The 17,044-nt window shown below is 40.5% G+C and overlaps 1 protein-coding gene across 1 annotated transcript; it reads left to right on the top strand.

Moving 5' to 3' along the window:
- The first annotated feature begins 295 nt into the window (after positions 1-295).
- On the top strand, positions 296-10,337 carry LOC105014517 (arachidonate 15-lipoxygenase B-like). The gene is made up of 17 exons (XM_034296525.1): positions 296-344; positions 937-1,018; positions 1,257-1,379; positions 1,804-1,954; positions 2,154-2,361; positions 2,466-2,547; positions 2,770-2,892; positions 3,112-3,215; positions 3,554-3,726; positions 3,831-3,974; positions 4,372-4,575; positions 5,156-5,242; positions 5,424-5,593; positions 5,898-6,019; positions 7,403-7,503; positions 7,916-8,086; positions 9,891-10,337. The coding sequence occupies exons 1-17, from the start codon at positions 296-298 to the stop codon at positions 10,068-10,070; spliced, it is 2,274 nt and encodes a 757-aa protein (XP_034152416.1). The 3' UTR covers positions 10,071-10,337.
- The last annotated feature ends 6,707 nt before the right edge of the window (positions 10,338-17,044 follow it).

Here is a 17,044-nt window from a genome sequence, read left to right as displayed (position 1 = left end):
GTTCTCATTATCTAGGCACATTCACTTCCAATGAAACGTACATTCATATTGTAATTGTTAATGCTCAGATTCTACACCAGTCTCATTTGACTTTGCTGTTGATTTTTACATACAATATGTAATTGTCATACTTAAAGCTTTAACTGATGCTCTAATAGATTGAAATAGCTTCAGATGGACTTAATGCCATTACTCTGCCACACTAGATGAAGAGAATAATTGGTCTTCCACAATTTGGGAAATATTATTTAATTCAGCAGACAGACATTGTCTTGATTTGGTTTACAGAGTCACCATGGTTGTGTACAAAGCAGAGGTCTTCACTGGAGATATGCTGGGTGCTGGTACAACTAACTTTATCTACATACAACTCATTGGCACCAAGGGAGAAAGTGACATAATCGCCTTCCCCGGTCGTGGGAGCCGATACCCAGGGGGGGTAAGTAACAAATTGCCACTATTTGCAACTCTTCAACAGTCAGTTCATTCTAGTTACAATATTGAAATATGAATTGTCACCATCTGACTACATGTTTTATATGGAACTATTTACCTTCAGTTCTTTCAGGAGATGTGGTGAGGAGTGAACAGATGGTGAGAAGGTCTTTGTATCTTTTTCCTCAGAAGGATGAATTTGAGGTGCCAACTACTTCTAGCCTGGGCCACCTTGTACACTTGAGGTTGCAGACGAAGCATCATTTATTACACTTCACAGATAAAGAGTGGTTCTGTTCCAAGGTTGTCGTGACGACGCCAGAGGGAGAAACGGTCCCTTTCCCCTGCTATCAATGGGTGTCAAGTGACAAGCCGGTTGTCTTGAGAGATGCCGTTGGTCAGTAATAGGAAACAGTCTTATCACTGTCTTTTTGTGTCTTTCTGTTTGTCTCTCAATTGATACTTGGTTTGACTGACAATTCTATACTTTCTTCTTTCAAGCTACCCTGCCATTCAATGACCCCAACCCAGATGCTGTGAAGAACTGGAAGGAGGTGCTGGAGCTTCGGAGAAAAGTCTACAGGTAAAGTGAAAAACTAAAATCTTACTTGACACTGAGGTCATATTCATTGGAATACACTGTAATAAAAAAATTTGCAACAGTGACACAAAACATCCATATTTTTCCCTTCATTTTGTGGGGACAGAATAAACAACAACACATACTGTGATTAGGATGTTAAGAATGTCATATCTTGGCTGATGATTCTAGATTCCATAGTTAGTGAATGACAGCACCTGAATCAATGTGTTTTGTCCAGATGGAGCAAGTTTCTAGATGGTCTACCTGAGTCTGTTAAAACAAAAAGTGTTTTATCCCTGCCCCGTGGAGTTCAATTCTCAAAAACCAAGTTTGAGGAGTCCGCCTTGACCATCGGCGCAGCGTAAGTTGAGATAACCCATAAAGAAATGAAACACACTCCCTTTATATTGATGCTATTTTGTAAAAATAAGAAAATATATGAAAATATATGAAATGGGATCATTATTATAAATATATGGTGTCCATATTTCACACCCTCATGTCCAATTATTGAATACTTGTAGTAAAATGAAGATGTCTAGTGCTTAGTAAACCTGATCAGAAGCGGCTTTGTTCTGTCTCTAAAGACTGTTGGAGTTGAAACTACAGGGACTTTTGGACGATAAGAAACCATGGACGAGCATGAATGATATCGATCAAGTTTTCTGTGGCCAAAAAACAGATGCTTACTCTGCCACACTAGATTAAGAGAATAATTAGTCTTCCACAATTTGGGAAATATAATTTAATTCAGCAGACAGACATTGTCTTGATTTGGTTTACAGAGTCACCATGGTTGTGTACAAAGTAGAGGTCTTCACTGGAGATATGATGTGTGCTGGTACAACTAACAGTATCACCATACAACTCATTGGCACCAAGGGAGAAAGTGACAAAATCGCCTTCCCCAGTCGTGGGAGCCAAATCCCAAAGGGGGTAAGTAACAAATTGCCACTATTTGCAACTCTTCTACAGTCAGTTCATTCTAGTTACAATATTGAAATATGAATTGTCACCATCTGACTACATGTTTTATATGGAACCATTTAACTTGAGTTCTTTCAGATCACCGAATTAAGCAGATGTGGTGAGGAGTGAACAGGTGGTGAGAAGGTCTTTGTATCTTTTTCCTCAGAAGGATGAATTTGAGGTGCCAACTACTTCTAGCCTGGGCCACCTTGTACTCTTGAGGTTGCAGACGAAGCATCACATTTTCCACTTCATAGATAAAGAGTGGTTCTGTTCCAAGGTTGTCGTGACGACGCCAGAGGGAGAAACGGTCCATTTCCCCTGCTACCAATGGGTGTCAAGTGACAAGCCGGTTGTCTTGAGAGATGCCGTTGGTCAGTAATAGGAAACAGTCCTATCACTGTCTTTTTCTGTCTTTCTGTTTGTCTCTCAGTTAATAATTGGTTTGACTGACAATTCTATAAATCCTTCTTTTAAGCTACCCTGCCATTCAATGATACCAACCCAGATGCTGTGAAGAACAGGAAGGAGGAGCTGGAGCTTCGGAGTAAGGCCTACAGGTAAAGTGAAAAACTAAAATCTTACTTGTCACTGAGGTCATATTCATTGGAATACACTGTAATAAAATGTTTTGTAACAGTGACACAAAACATCCATATTTTTCCCTCATTTTGTCGAGACAATGACTGTGATTAGGATGTTAAGAATGTCATATCTTGGCTGATGATTCTAGATTCCATAGTTAGTGAATGACAGCACCTGAATCAATGTGTTTTGTCCAGATGGAGCAAGTTTCTAGATGGTCTACCTGAGTCTGTTAAAACAAAAAGTGTTTTCTCACTGCCCCGTGAAGTTCAATTCTCATTCACCAAGGCCACGGAGTTCTTCTTGACCATTGGCGCAGCGTAAGTTGAGATAACCCACAAAGAAATGAAAAAAACTCCCTTTATAATGATTCTATTTTGTAAAAAAAATATGAAAATATATTAAATGGCATAATTATAATAAATATATGGTGTCCATATTTCACACCCTCATGTCCAATTATTGAATACTTGTAGTAAAATGAAGATGTCTAGTGCTTAGTAAACCTGATCAGAAGCGGCTTTGTTCTGTCTCTAAAGACTGTTTGAGTTGGAACTACAAGGACTTTTGAACGATAAGAAACCATGGACGAGCATGAAAGATATCGATCGAGTTTTCTGTGGCCAAAAAACAGATGCTTACAGTAAGATTTTTTATACAGACTGAAAGTAATGTCCCTGTAAAAGCGTTGTTATACAGACTGAATGTAATGTTCCTGTAAAAGCATTTTTATACAGACTGAATGTAATGTCCCTGTAAAAGCGTTTTTTTACAGACTGAATGTAATGTCTCTGAAAAAACTTTTTCCAAACATGATGGTGGTGGTGGTTCTTTGATTCTTATAAGCAACTACAATAAAACATACAATGAAGTTTCCATAAATTCCAATACAACATAAGCATTTTCAACAGACTAAAAACACACACACATCCTCTACATTACCTTTTTTTTTTACATTGATGGTTTCTTGTTGTCTCTCAGAGTATGTTGAAGAGCACTGGAAAGAGGACACCTTTTTTGGATACCAGTATCTTAACGGTATCAACCCAATGATGATCCGTCGTTGCTCCAAGCTTCCAGACAACTTCCCTGTCACAGAAACCATGGTGAAGGCTTCTCTCCAGGAACAACGCAGCCTGGCAGAGGAGATTCAGGTTAGTCAAACTGGAAACGTAGAAAATAATGGCCAACTCTCCCAGCAGAAGCAAGGCAATAACGTGATGTCAGTTTTTTGTGCTTCTTTGCCAATTTCAAACAGAATGGCAACATGTTCCTAGTTGATTACAAGAACCTGGATGGAGTGACTGCAAACGTGATCAATGGGAAACAGCAGTACCTAACCGCTCCTCTGGTGCTGCTCCACAAGAACACTGATGACACCTTGAAGCCCATTGCCATACAAGTAACACTGACCTTCACTTAATCTACCTTCTAAATTATCCAACATGATATAGTTTAACAATAAGGCCAGAGGGTGTCAGAACACCATGACTAATAGTTAAGCTGCACTGCTGTTGTGTTGCCTTGAATCAGAGTTATTTGGCAGAGTGGCAAGGCAATAGATGTACTACATTTTCAGATGGATACCAGGGATGTCAAAAATACAGACTAATCATTTTCTACTTACATTGTTTTTCGGTTAAAATAGCTATCAGGGGTTTGTGGTACACGGCCAAAATACAATGGCTAAGGGCTGTATCCCCTCTTACATTGTATATACCACACCCCCTCGGGTTCTGCCATTAGCCACCCTAAGCTGTAACAGCATACTGTGACTTCCTTGTCCATCCCTTCTGTAGTTGAAGCAGACCCCTGGAGATGACAACCCCATCTTCCTTCCCACTGACTCTGAGTATGACTGGCTCCTGGCCAAGATATTTGTGCGAGCTGCAGACTTTGCAGAACACGAGCTCAACTTTCACCTGCTGCGTACTCACCTGCTGTCTGAGGTCTTTGCCATGGCAACTCTTCGCAACTTTCCCATGGTGCATCCCCTGTACAAGGTAACTATCTCCCTACAGGCATTACAGTATATCAACATCATCATTTTCTAATACCTTTATAGTGCTGATCATCAACTTTTAAAAATCATAAAGAAATCTCATTTGATCTTAGTTACTGACACTGAAATATGCTTGTGGGCCAACAAACTTTAGTCCATGATATAGTTTACTTTAAACAGTCAATATGAAAAGGGTACACTAACTTCAGCCACAGCTGGCAAATAATAGCTAGCTGTCAGAATATATTTAACAAAGGTTCACACACCTTAAAAAATTTAATTTAATTCCAGCTAGCATTGAATAAAGCATTTTAAAGAAAACTAAACTATGGATTATAGTTTCTCTTGGCCAATTGAGTACTTTCAGGGGGAGGTACCATCAATGTAACAGCAAGTAGAAAAAATGCTAATAGTTTTAAAATGTATTTATATTGTGTATGTGGTTGTGTCACAAACAAAAGGGCTTTTGGGAAGGATGAAATCAAGGAATCCTCCATCGGGATTTTCTGAAAATGTAGAGAATTACCATTATTTTGAAGCCCTATTTAGTTATTACTCATGCTTATGCCCTGTCCTGCCAGCTCCTGATGCCCCACTTCCGCTACACACTGCAGATTGACACGTTGGCTAGATCACAGCTGATATCGAAGCATGGGATCATCAATACGGTAGATATTATGAAACTGGTTGAAAGAAATCACTGCAATCATGTTTGTTGTATTACTAGCCTTTTCTAATTACTGGTCATTTATAGGATTTTATGAACTTTATCATTGCCTAGAAACAGGGTAATGGCAACATATAACATGGGTTTCATGTTTACCTGTGTGATTTAAACTTTGTCTGCAGTTTGCAGCTGTGGGTGGTCCAGGGATGATGATGTACCTGAAGAAAGCTGTGGCCTCATTGACTTACAGCTCCCTCTGTATGCCGGAGGACATCGCTGCACGCGGGCTGGAGTCACTTCCCAACTTCTACTACAGGGATGACGGACTCAAGCTGTGGAACATCATCCAAAAGTATGAGAGTTTGAATACAGCGAATAAAGGTTTACTGTATGCCTCAAATTGATTATAAGTTCAGATTGTAGAGGATTTCAGTGACTTTCCCCAAAATCCCAATTTTTCCAGTAAACCTTGGAGGACTGTGTTTTCATATTCCCTCCAGATTCCAATAATCTTTTGAAAGATCTGTGCATTTAATAAAGAAAGGAATATGGAGTATTTTTGTGATTGTCATGATAGTTCCCAAAAATATATGGGTTAAAATAGCCTCTATAACTGTGTTGTGTTTTGTACATTCATGTTTTATATTGCCATCTAGGTATGTCCAGGGAGTGGTGGAGAACTACTACTGTCAAGATGCTGACGTCGTTAAAGACTCAGAACTGCAGGGTTGGATTACGGAGGTGTATGACCATGGCTTCAACAAAGAACCCAACACAGGTTGATAATTTCCTATACACACACACACACACACACAGACACACAACCCTGATGGTACAAAGACTACAAATGTTGAAAATGAGACATTTTATTGTTTCTTGAAAAATATATGACCACTTTGAATTTGATGCCAGCAACACATTGCAAAGAAGTTGGGAAAGAGGATACTCTAATGCCAAAAAACTAAACCTGGTGGAATATCACACAACTAGTTAGGTCAATTGGCAACAGGTCAATAACATGATTGGGTATTAAAAGATCATTCGACAGAGGCTGGGTCCATTAGAAGCGAGCATAATCACCACTCTGTGAAAGACTGCGCGGCCATGTAGTGCAACAATTTAAGAATAACGTTTCTCAGCGTAAAATCGCAAAGTGTTTGGGGATCTCATCATCTACAGTACATCATATCATTAAAAGGTTCAGATAATCTGGAGAAATCTCTGTATACAAGGCGGAAAACCAATATTTGATGGCCGTGATCTTTGGGCCCTTTCACTGCATGAAAAATAGATAGGATTCCATAATGGAAATCACTGCATAGGCTCAGGAACACTTTCAAAAACCACTGTCTGTGAACACACTTTGTCATGGGTGACTTGCACCTCAGTGAAGGCACCGTTAATGCTGAACAATATATACAGGTTTTGGAGCAAAATATGCTGCCATCCAGATAATGTCTTTTTTTAGGGAAGGCCTTGCTTATTTCAGCAAGAAAATGCTAAACCACATTCTGCACGTATTACAGCAGCATGGCTCCATAGTAAATAAGTCCGGGTGCTAAACTGGCCTGCCTGCAGTCCAGACCTGTCCCCTATTGAAAACATTTGGCGCATTAGGAATCTAAAAATTCAAGAGGAGACCCCGAACTGTTGAACAGCTGAAACCCTATATCAAGCAAGAATGGCTTCACTTTCAAAACTACAGCAATAGATCTCCTCAGTTCCCAAACACTTACAAAGTATTGTTAAAAGAAGTCATGAAACACGGTGGTAAACATGCCCCTGTCCCAAATTTTCTGAAATGTGTTCTTAGCATCAGATTCAAAAAGGGGGTGTCTTTTTGTAAAAACAATCACATTTCTCAGTTTCAGTATTTGGTATGTTGTCTTTGTACTATTTTCAATTAAATACAGAGATAAGTGATTTGCACATCACTGCATTCTGTTTATATCTACATTTTACACAGCGTCCAAACCTTTTGGATACAGGCTTGTAAGATCTTGCCTTATTGGTCTCTGGTCAATGTGGAGAATTATTTTTGTGTAGGATCAAATAAACCTCTGAATAATTCTAAAGAATGTTGTATTTGCTTTATGACCATTCACATCTCAAGGCCAAATTACTCTTTTACAATCAATTGTTTTAAATTTCCTTTACATAGGAATCCCTCAGTCTTTTACATTGGTGACTGATTTGGTTAAGTTTCTCACCATGGTGATCTTCACTGCATCTGTCCAACATGCTGCCGTCAACAATGGGCAGGTATGACAACATTGCATTCATTTGAATTCATTGTACATTTTGAGATGTGGTTGTTCTGAAGATTCATGACGTTGTTACAGGCTTCCAATTACCAGAGGCCATGCCCCTTTCCTACATCTGTTCCTACTCCTCAGCCTTTTTCACCTTTGTCATTTCTTATTTACGCGATATGCTTTACCTACCTATTAAAGAAAGAGTGAGCAAATCTGTTCTCAAGTTGATGGTGTTTAAAAAAAACAATAATCACCACTGTTTACCATCTCAACCTTTTACCTGCTGCTCTGTTAGCTAACTACCAGTTCAGGTCAGAAACAGTCCAGAGATTAGTGAACCTAATATACAGTCCACACCAGGAAATTAAAATTACTTTTTATAAATGATCTTCTTTAATTGACCTCTTTATCTAATCCAGTTTGATTTTGCTGGCTGGATGCCCAACGCTCCCATCTCCCTGCAGAAGCCCCCTCCCACCACTAAGGGGCAGTCTACTGAGAAGACCATGCTGGAAACATTCCCGGACATTAATGTAACTGTGCATGGCTTGGCAACAGTGTATCTTCTGAGCAAGCAGTCAGATGACTATGTGAGTATATTATATGAAGACATGCATCTCAATTGACAGGCATGTAGCACACTGTAGTGTTTCATCTAACATTCATTAGCAGAATCAGAAAGTGTTTCATTGCCAAGTTTCACAACAAACTAGGAATTTGTTCTGGCCCGTTAGTGCAACAATTTGTACAAAAAGATTAAAACAAATAAGAATAGTGAACTAAGCAAATAAATAGTAGACTGGTCATTAATAAATTACTAAAAAATATTTAAAAAAATAGGTGCAAGATTTCTCCAGTTGAGGATTGTGTGTGTATGTGGGGAGGTGTCATAGACTTGTCCAGTTGAGGGTTGTGTGTATATCTGGGGTGGGGTTATAGACTTGTCCAGTTGAGGGTTGTGTGTGTATGTGGTGTGTGTGTGTGTGTGTGTGGGGGGGGGGGGGGGGGGGGGGTTATAGACTTGTCCAGTTGAGGGTTGTGTGTGTATGTGGGGAGGTGTTATAGACTTGTCCAGTTGAGTGTTGTGTGTGTATATGGGGGCGAGATATAGTCTGGTTGGCTCAGTGGGCATGTTCATGAGGCCTACTGCTGTAGGAAAGAAACTGTTCTTGTGGCGTGAGGTTTTGGTCCTGATAGACCTCAACCCTCTGCCAGAAGAGAGAGCTCTGAAGATTCAATTTCCCGGGTGAGAGGGATTAGCCCCAAACATTGCCGCTCACCTCCGTGTCCTGGAGGTGTGTAAGTCTTGTAGAGATGGTGGATTGCAGCCAGTCACCCTCTCTGCAGCCTGCCCTTGTCCTTGGCAGTGGATACAGTGTACCAGAAGGTGATGGAGGAGGTGAGGATGGACTCTATCATGGCAGAGTATAAGTGCATCATCATGGCCTTTGGCAGGTTGAACATTTTCAGCTACCACAGGAAGTACATCCTCTACTGAGCTTTCTTTGTAAGAGAGGTGATGTTCAGATCCTGGGCGATGGTGGTGCCCAGAAAGCGAAAGAACTTCACAGAGTTGACTGGGGAGCCACCCAGTATTTAGCCTCTCTAGTCTTTTTTCCCCACTCCCGAACGCCTCCTCCTTTTCCAAATGCAGCCCCCTTCTGAGTTTAGCTGTGAACCAGGGTTTGTCATTCTTGTAACTCACCCTAGTCCGTGTTGGTACGCAGCTGTCCTCACAGAAGCTAATGTATGATGTCACAACATCAGTGTACTTATCCAGACAATTAGTGACAGACCTAAAAATGTCCCAATCAGGTCATTCCAGACACGCATGCATGGAATCTGTTGCTTCCCCTTCTTTGACCTAGGCACAACAGGCTTAGAAAGTTTTACTTTTTGCCTGTATGTGGGTATTAGATGGACCATGACTTGGTCTGAGAGTCTCAGAGAAGCAAGGGGCACAGTGTGATAAGCATTGGTGATTGTATTGTAGCTGTGATCCAAAGGGTTTGCCTCTCTGGTCAGGATTTTGATAAACTGTTTTTATTTGGTGGGCTATCGGGCACCCTCTGTTAGTTGGTGAATAGACATTAAAACCCATCACTTTATTTGATGTAACAATAGTTTTAGTTCTTGGACATTCTATTGGTTCCCTTGCAACAAACCCACAAAATAAATAATAAAGTATCAGAAATTATTTTTTATAACTTAACTCAGGGTTTAACTAGTTGTACCATCAACTGCATTCCAAATGGCTCCCTATTCCCTTTGTAGTGCACTACTTTGATCAGGGCCTCTGGGTCTCTGGTAGAAATGATTGCAGGAACAGTGCACTATATAGTATATAGGGTACCATACTGGATGATATCTGACTTTTCTGATCCTCTATTTCAGGTTCCTCTTGGAAAATACACAGATGACCAGTTCATTGAAAAGATCCCACTGGAGAAGATTAAACAACTCCAGAAGGAGCTGAACATCTTCAACTATGAAACCAAAATCAGGAATGTTGAACTGCCATTGCCATACACCTATCTTATGCCTGAGCATGTAGAGAACAGTGTAGCCACATGAAGTGACTAAAGGAGCTAGGCTATCACTTGAAGATCACTGGGATCTTTATGGCTTCACTGGAAATCTAAGACACAGAGCAGAGAATGAATGGTCTGTTGCTTGTGCCTCTCTTTTAGTTTTATAAACATTAATATACTAAATACAATCACTTATAATGTAATCAATTATAAAGACAAAAACATTTGAGAAAGTGAAGGGGTCTGAATTCTTTCTGAAGATAATGGTACTATTACCTAGCCATCCAGCTTGTCTACAGAGAGCATTCTTATGGGTTTAAACAGTTGATTTGAGTGTTTTCTTCAAATGTTTGTTGTTTGCAAAGTTATTAAAACCAATTAAACAGAAACATTTCAAAATATATACTGTTCTCTTTCCTTAATTTAACAAAGTTTATTATATAAAGTATCTCACAAAAGTGAGTACACCCCTCACAGTTTAGCAAATATTTGATTATATCTTTTTATGTGACAACACTGAAGAAATGACACGTTGCCACAATGTAAAGTAGTGAGTGCACAGCCTGTATAACAGTGTGAATTGCTGTCCCCTCAAAATAACTCAACACAGCCATTAATGTCTAAACCGCTGGCAACAATATTGAGTACACCCCTAAGTGAAAATGTCCAAATTGGGCCCAAATCTTTTTTTCAGATCCTCAGAGAGTTCTTTGCCATGAGGTGCCATATTGAACTTCCAGTGACCAGTATGAGGGAGTGGGAGAGCGATAACACCAAATTTAACACATCTGCTCCACATTCTCACCTGATACCTTGTTACACTAACGAGTCACATGGCACCAGGGAGGGAAAATGGCTAATTGTTCAAATGACTGTGCCCCACTCCTAGTCTAGTGAACACAGATTCATCCAGTCTGCTTCTAGATGCCCTCCTTCCACCCCCAACTATACACGGTACTCTGAATAGGTGCCTCCCATTAGAGTCCCCATTCCACTGCTGCTGTAATCTCATCATGGTCCCAGTCCATACTACATATTAAGCCTGTGCTCTGCTCAGGGATACTGCCATAACTACCTCATCACTTTCAAGGGCCTGTTTGCTATGCCGATCATCTGCTTCATTACCTTTCACCTATGGGGACCGCATTTTCAAACCCGCTAACCGGGACCCTTGTGTAAAAGTTCAAATGGTTTATTTGTCATTGTCAGGGCCTGGGCGGAACCCAAAAGCAGACACTGACAAGTAGTGACAGGGAAGGGTGATTTAATCGACCAACAGAAAGGTGTAGGAGGTGGGTATGGACGGAGTGCTGGCAGGGAGGATGGCGTGCAGATGGTTGTAGGTTCCCAGGTAGACAGGAAGGTGAATGCAGGTAAGGGCGTGGTAGTTGATCTGGTCGTGGTGGCAGAATCCAGGTAATCCTGTGATGGAGCGGAGAACAGGGTGAAACAAAGCATATAACGAGCAGGTAAGTAAGACTAAGCAAATCTTCAGTTTAGGCTGGATGAGCACGACATATAAAGTACAACTAACGATCCGGCATGGACGAGACGTCAGAGCTCCTCTTAAGTGCTGCCGGTAAGTGGTGGAATCGGGAACAGGTGCGTGACGACCAAGGGGAAACAGCTGGCACCGGCATCACCCCGGAGTTGATGCCACGCCCCCTAACAGGTTGCCAGGACGACCAAAACAGAGACACAGAAACAGACAGGAATGGATATCCACACACACACTCAATCACGGGGGAGGGACTGTGACAGTCATTTACAATAACAAGTTACGGCAATGAAATGCTTGGTCTTCCTACTCCCAACAGTGCAGTTAAAAGTTAAAAAGTAACAGTAATTTTAATTGAAGAAAATAAGATAACACAATCAGTAATAACACAAAACAAAAATACACATCAATAATAATAACTATACAACTATACAACTGTAGTACAATGTAAAAGTGACAGGTGTGCATGATATAAAGTGACAGGTGTGCATGATATAAAGTGACAGGTGTGCATGGACTATGGATGGAAGGGAAAAGGGGTCCCTGAGTTGAGCAGCCTTACAGCCTGTTGAAAAAGCTGTCCCGTAGCCTGTTTGTTTTGGACTGAATACTCCTGTACCTTCTGCCTGACGGCAGCTTGGTAAACAGTCCGTGGCATGGGTGGCTGGGATCTGTAATGATCCGTTTACTCCTCTTAGACCTCTCTGTGTAGAGATCTTGCAGGGATGGCAGGTTAGACCTTGTGATGCTCTCTGCTGTTTTAATCACCCTCTGAAGTGCTTTACGGTTGAGGGCGGTGCAACTGCCATACCAGGCGGTGACACAGCCGGACAGGATACTCTCGGTAGTGCATCTGTAGAAGTTGGAGAGTATGCTGGAATCCATGCCAAATCTCCTTAATCGGCATAGGAAGAAGAACTGTTTCTTGGCCTCCTTTAACGTGACGTTAGAGTGATGAGACCAGGTCAAGTCATTGCTGATGTTGCCGCCGAGGAACCAGATGTTGTGAACACTCTTTACTACAAAAAATATAGCCAGGCAAAGAAATTAATACAAATAAAAAATACAATAATAAAGCTAAATTATACAATACACAGTACACTAGCTGCAGTTTAAAGAAAATAGTACTGTAAACTAGCGGTCATCTGGCTAGTAATTATTGAACATATAGCTACATTGAGGCAAAAAAGTATTTGATCAGCTGATTTTGTACGTTTGCCCACTGACAAAGAAATTATCAGTCTATAATTTTAATGGTAGGTTTATTTGAACAGTGAGAGACAGAATAACAACAACAAATTCCAGAAAAACGGGTGTCAAAAATGTTATAAATTGGTTTGCATTTTAATGAGTGAAATAAGTATTTCATCCCCTCTCAATCAGAAAGATTTCTGGCTCCTAGGTGTCTTTTATACAGGTAACGAGCTGAGATTAGGACCACACTTAAAGGGAGTGCTCCTAACCTCAGTTTGTTACCTGTATAAAAGACACCTGTCCACAGAAGCAATCAATGCTCAGATTCCAAACTCTCTACAATGGCCAAGACCAAAGAGCTGTCAAAGGATGTCAGGGACAAGATTGTAGACCAACACAAGGCTGGAATGGGCTACAAGCCAAGCATCTTGGTGAGAAGGTGACAACAGTTGGTTGTGATTATTCACAAATGGAAGAAACACCAAACAATGTCAATCTCCCTCGGTCTGGGGCTCCATGTAAAATCTCACCTTGTGGAGTTGCAATGATCATGAGAACGGTGAGGAATCAACCCAGAAATACAAGGGAGGATCTTGTCAATGATCTTAATGCAGCTGGGACCACGGTCACAAAGAAACAATTGGTAACACACTATGCTGTGAAGGACTGAAATACTGCAGCGCCCCCTGCTCAAGAAAGCACAGGGCCATGTACTGTAAAATCCTGGGTGAGAACATTCTTCCCTCAGCCATGGCTATGAAAATGGGTCGTGGATGGGTATTCCAACATGACAATGACCCATAAAACACGGCCAAGTCAACAAAGCAGTGGCTATAGAAAAAGCACATTAAGGTCCTGGAGTGGCCTAGCCCGTCTCCAGACGTTAATCCAATTGAAAAAGCTGTGGAGGGAACTGAAGGTTCGATTTGCCAAACGTCAGCCCTGAAACCTTAATGACTTGGAGAAGATCTGCAAAGAGGAGTGGGGCAAAATCCCTCTTGAGATGTGTGCAAACCTGGTGGCCAACTACAAGAAACCTCTGACCTCTGTGATTGCCAACAAGGGTTTTGCCACCAAGTACTAAGTCATGTTTTGCGGAGGGGTCGAATACTTATTTCACTCATAAAAATACAAATCAATTTAAAAAAATTTTGACATGAGTTTTTCTGGATTTGTTTGGTTCTTATTTTGTCCCTCACTGTTCAAATAAACCTACCATTAAATGTATAGACCGATAATTTCTTGGTCAGTGGGCAAATGTAAAAAATCAGCAGGGGATCAAATACTTTTTTCCCTCACTGTATGGCAAGTATGGCACTAATATAAATAACAGTGTAAACTAGCATCAATTGGTAGGGATATTGAATATTATAGATACATGAGTGTGACAAGCTTAAGAATGGTGGCGTAGCATATTACAACCACGTAGTGAGAATTTGAGGAGAAAAATGTATACACAGCAAAAGTAAAGCAAGAAGTAAAAGCAATATTATACATAACACTGTACATAGCAGCAGTTTAAAAAGAGTCCTGTAAACTAGCATCGATATTGGTAGCAGTATTAAATATTATTAAATATTATTTTGAAACTGACTCCACCTAATGGACAAAATGCATTGATGCAGGCACTGTCATTCACAAACTACGGAATCTGGAACCATCAGCCAAGATTTGACATTTTTAACATCCTTGTCACAAAAGCTCTGGATAACATCCTCATCACAATAACTGTTGTTGTTTATTCTGTTGGCACAAAATGAAGAGAAAAATAGGGATGTTTTTTGTCACTGTTGCAAAACTTTTTAATACAGTGTACTCCAATGAATATGACCTCAATGTCAAGAATGATTTTAGTTTTTCACTTTACATCTAGGCCTCACGCCGAAGTACCAGCTCATCCTTCCTGTTCTTCACAGCCTCTGTGTTGGTGTCATTGAATGGCAGGGTAGCTTAAAAGAACAAATCATAGAAATTTCAGTCAAACCAAGTCTCAATTGACAGACAAACAGAAAGATAGAAAAAGACAGTGATCCTATTACTGACCAAACGGCATCTCTGAAGACAACATGCTTGTCACTCCACACCCAGTGATAGCAGGGGAAATGGACATTGTCTCCTCTGGCATCGTCACGACAACCTTGGAACAGAACCAGTCTTGATATGTGAAATGGAAAAAGTGAGGCTTCGTCTCCAACTTCAACCGTACAATGTGGCCCAGGCTAGAAGTAGTAGGCACCTCAAATGTAGCCACCTGTGGTTAAAGATATAATGACTTTCTCATCACCTGTTCACTCCTCCCCATATCTCTTTCATTCAGTAGTCTGACAGAACTTAAGGTAAATGGCTTTATGTACATCTATGTAGGGATGACAAATCATATTTAAATTATGTTACTAAAATTAACATTACAGTAGAAGCGTTGCAAATGTTGGCAAAGGGTTACTCACCCCCCCCCCCCCCCCACCTCTGTTTTGGCCCCAATGATTGGGGAAGAGGATTTTGTGCAATTGTATATAGACCTCCTTAATATAATAAGGATTTTATCCAAGACTTCTCAGACTTCCTATCTTCTATTGTACTTACTTCTTACTTCATGTTTGCTAGCCATCTAAGACTATGGTTAGAGAGGTTTTACAACTTCTTGACTCATTTAATCTCACTCAGTATGTTAATGAATCTACACACCAGCATGCTCATACATTAGATCTTGTTCTATCATTTGGCTTTCCAATTTGCAATGTTGAGTTTTGCTTATTACAGTACCTGCCTTTCAGGGGACACACTTCCAGATCCAAGAATAAGAATAATCTTTATTTGCTAAATACATTTACAAATTACACAAAAATTTGATTGGTGCAAAGATGTGGTAAGTTGAAGAAGAAAAATTGATACAAAGGTGTTGCAAGTGGATTAAGGAACAGAATACATACATTTAAAGTAAACAAGCATTTATGAGCACATTATATAAGTGGTAAAAGTATATCTTATATGAAATAAATAGTTTGCAGACAGCACCAACTTTTTCTATTGAATGGGGTGAGGTCTTTTTCGATTGGTGCTTGCCACCAAATACTTTTGTAACTTATTTTACCAAGTATGTATGCTAAGAACTCATTCTTATTTTCTGTAATGACCTTGGAGAAATTAGGGTTAACTGTCTTGGTCAGGGACAGAATGACAGGGTTTTTCACCTTGCCAGCAAAGGAATTATAAAATTGTTGGTACAATACACAGTGCCGCTAAGCCAGAGAGGCGAAATACTGATAACTTGAGGCAACCTACACATCCTGCCAGGTGGCCAGGCCGTCCGTTCCCCGAGCTGAGCGACTGAGGACGCAGGACAGGGGCCCTGACATAAAGGCGGGAGAACCGTTCAAGGGCGTTTGGAAAAACCTAAAAAAAACTGCCAGCCCACTGTTGGAGGGTACATGCTCCCTGGAAAGCAGAACATTACTCTGAAGAAGGTGGTGTTGGCTCCAAACCCACAATAAGTGTGCCACCATCAATGGAGAACAGGAGTGTGTCTCACAGTGTCTGTCCACACACCACTGCTTTCCAGTTGTTGGTCCTGACCAGACACGCTGCCCAGTCAGGGAGCTTTGGAAACTGAAAATTCATGAAAAAACATATATACATAAATGGCCAGTAAAACTACATCAATACATTTACACATGTTAGGTTTTCTCCTTTCATTTATGAAACTCTCCATTGGAGAGTTTTCATTCTTCTGTTTTCCTTATTTGTCATTTGACTTCATTAGCCAGCACATAAACAAAGTAACACACCCACTTGTTTTTGGCACACAAACATTGTGTAGGCTACATTACATCATATGGGCAGCAGCCATAGAGGTAAAATAATTATGCAGGAAAGAAAGCTCCTTCCCAGAGACTTCTGCTCAAGTGTTCTGTGCGCATTACGCAATAAGCACAAGGTTAAGAGCAGTGAAGTTTATGGATTAACAAAACTTGGGGCCTTTTAGATCCAGGCCTGGATAAAAGGCGTGTGTGTTTCTTGCTTATACCACACAGCAACAGTTGCACTTTGGTCTCAACTCCACAATGTTTGACCTGGCTCGCCCAAAACAAACATTGCCTGAATAGCCTAACCTGGGATATAGGGGATGCATGCAGGACTGGGCATATATCGAGATAATATGCAACTATTTCCAAAATGATAAGAAATATTGAAATCATCATTTACAGATTACCTGACTGTCCCTGCCCTAGATATAGAATATATCCCTAAACCATGCAAAACAATATTGGTTGTTTTTTGTCCTACAGCCTGATGATTTCGACCTATAGCGTGAAAGGAGTGTTTTT

This window comes from Esox lucius, chromosome 13 (assembly GCF_011004845.1).
Source record: "Esox lucius isolate fEsoLuc1 chromosome 13, fEsoLuc1.pri, whole genome shotgun sequence".
NCBI lineage: Eukaryota > Metazoa > Chordata > Actinopteri > Esociformes > Esocidae > Esox > Esox lucius.
The sequence above is the reverse complement of the archived record's forward strand: the minus strand, read 5'-3'. Positions and strand labels throughout refer to the sequence as shown.